The following is a 1,363-nucleotide window of genomic DNA, read 5'->3' on the forward strand; positions in this document are numbered from 1 at the left end:
CATCACCGACTCAATGGACATGAGTTTGGGTAAGCTCCGGGAGTTGGTGATGGACAGGGAGGCCTGGCGTGCTGCAGTCCATGGGGTCACAAAGAGTCGGACACGACTGAGTGGCTGAACTGCATGCACTGCCTCTAGTTACACTAGAAGACTGGTACTCTCCAGCCTCCAATGCCCCTGCTGGAGGTGTGGCCTGGTGCCCCTGTTGTCAGCGCTTGTGCCTCCATGGTTGCTGGTGCCTTGCTGCCATCACTGCCTAGGACATGCGGGTGATGGGCCCTTCCGCTGTGTCACAGGCTCGGCCTCCCATGGGAGTGGGTTGGGCTGAGGTCACCTGCACTTACGCCATGTCTGGGGTTGTCAAGTTTAGGGATGCTCCCACTGTGGTTGGGGAGTAGGGAGGCTGGAGCTGTGGGCCAGCCCTGCACCTGGAGGGACAGGGCTGCAGGCCCTGCTGCCCAGTTCCTGTGGCTGCAGGCGGCTGATGAGGCCAGGAGGCTGGAGGTGTGTGTGCCATCCCCCTGATACCACTGGGTGCTGGGGGCTGTGGGCTTGACCTCCAGGGCTGGGGATCAATGACTGCACGCATCACATCTACTACGCCCCCAGCCCCACCTCCTCTGTGTATTCTCATCCGCCACCTCTAGACGGAGAGATGTGCGGGACTGCTGTGGGTGTTTACTGGCTCTGGATTGAAGGGGAGAGACCAAGGGAGTGTGGCATCTGCCCTAATGCTGATGGCTCCATCTGCTCTTCACATCACAGCTCAGCTCTGACCTCTCTCCGAACCCTTCCCCTAGGATGGCTTAGGTGCCCCGTCTTGACCACCCCCCACACGCCCCCCGCCCTCCCCCCCACCCCAGGCTCCTGTCTCTTCACAGATCTGTCTCCCCACAGACGGTCAGCATCTGATTCACTGGTGTCCTTACTGCCAACGCACTCTGGCATCCTCCAATTGAGGACTGGCTAGAGCACTGCTCGCACTCTGCTGCTACCTGAACCCTGGTGGGAGGCGTGTGTGTCTCCTTGGGCCTCTGGACCCTGGGAGCACCCTGCCAGACCCCCTAGCTCACCAAGAACTGGACGACGTCCTCAGGCCTGTGCTTGGCCGACTTGAATGCAGCCAGCCGGGTGACCACCAGGATCTGGTACTCCACGTGCCCCGACATCATCTTGCCCCGCACCTCCTGGTGCTGTGGCACACTCAGGTCCAGGCCCGTGTGGACATTCTGAACTCGCCTGCCAGAAGGAGAGAAGGCAGAGGAAGGTCAGGTTCAAGTCAGCAGGCTTCTAGAGCGAAATGCTGGTAAGTCCTCAGGGGGTCCCGAAGGCCTGGGTACAAGGCTCCTCCGCTGGGCTAGTC

General features: G+C 61.0%; 1 protein-coding gene across 1 annotated transcript in view; it reads right to left on the reverse strand.

Annotated features, from left to right (window-relative positions):
- Positions 1 to 1,363, reverse strand: part of HS1BP3 (HCLS1 binding protein 3) — a 32,140-nt gene that overhangs the window by 28,542 nt on the left and 2,235 nt on the right. Inside the window, exon 4 of the mRNA XM_010840682.1 lies at positions 1,074 to 1,239. Coding sequence (XP_010838984.1) covers positions 1,074 to 1,239 — 166 coding nt within the window. The remainder of the gene's footprint in view (positions 1 to 1,073; positions 1,240 to 1,363) is intronic.

Source organism: Bison bison, unplaced genomic scaffold (assembly GCF_000754665.1).
Source record: "Bison bison bison isolate TAMUID 2011002044 unplaced genomic scaffold, Bison_UMD1.0 scf7180017864145, whole genome shotgun sequence".
Classification (NCBI taxonomy): Eukaryota; Metazoa; Chordata; class Mammalia; order Artiodactyla; family Bovidae; genus Bison; species Bison bison.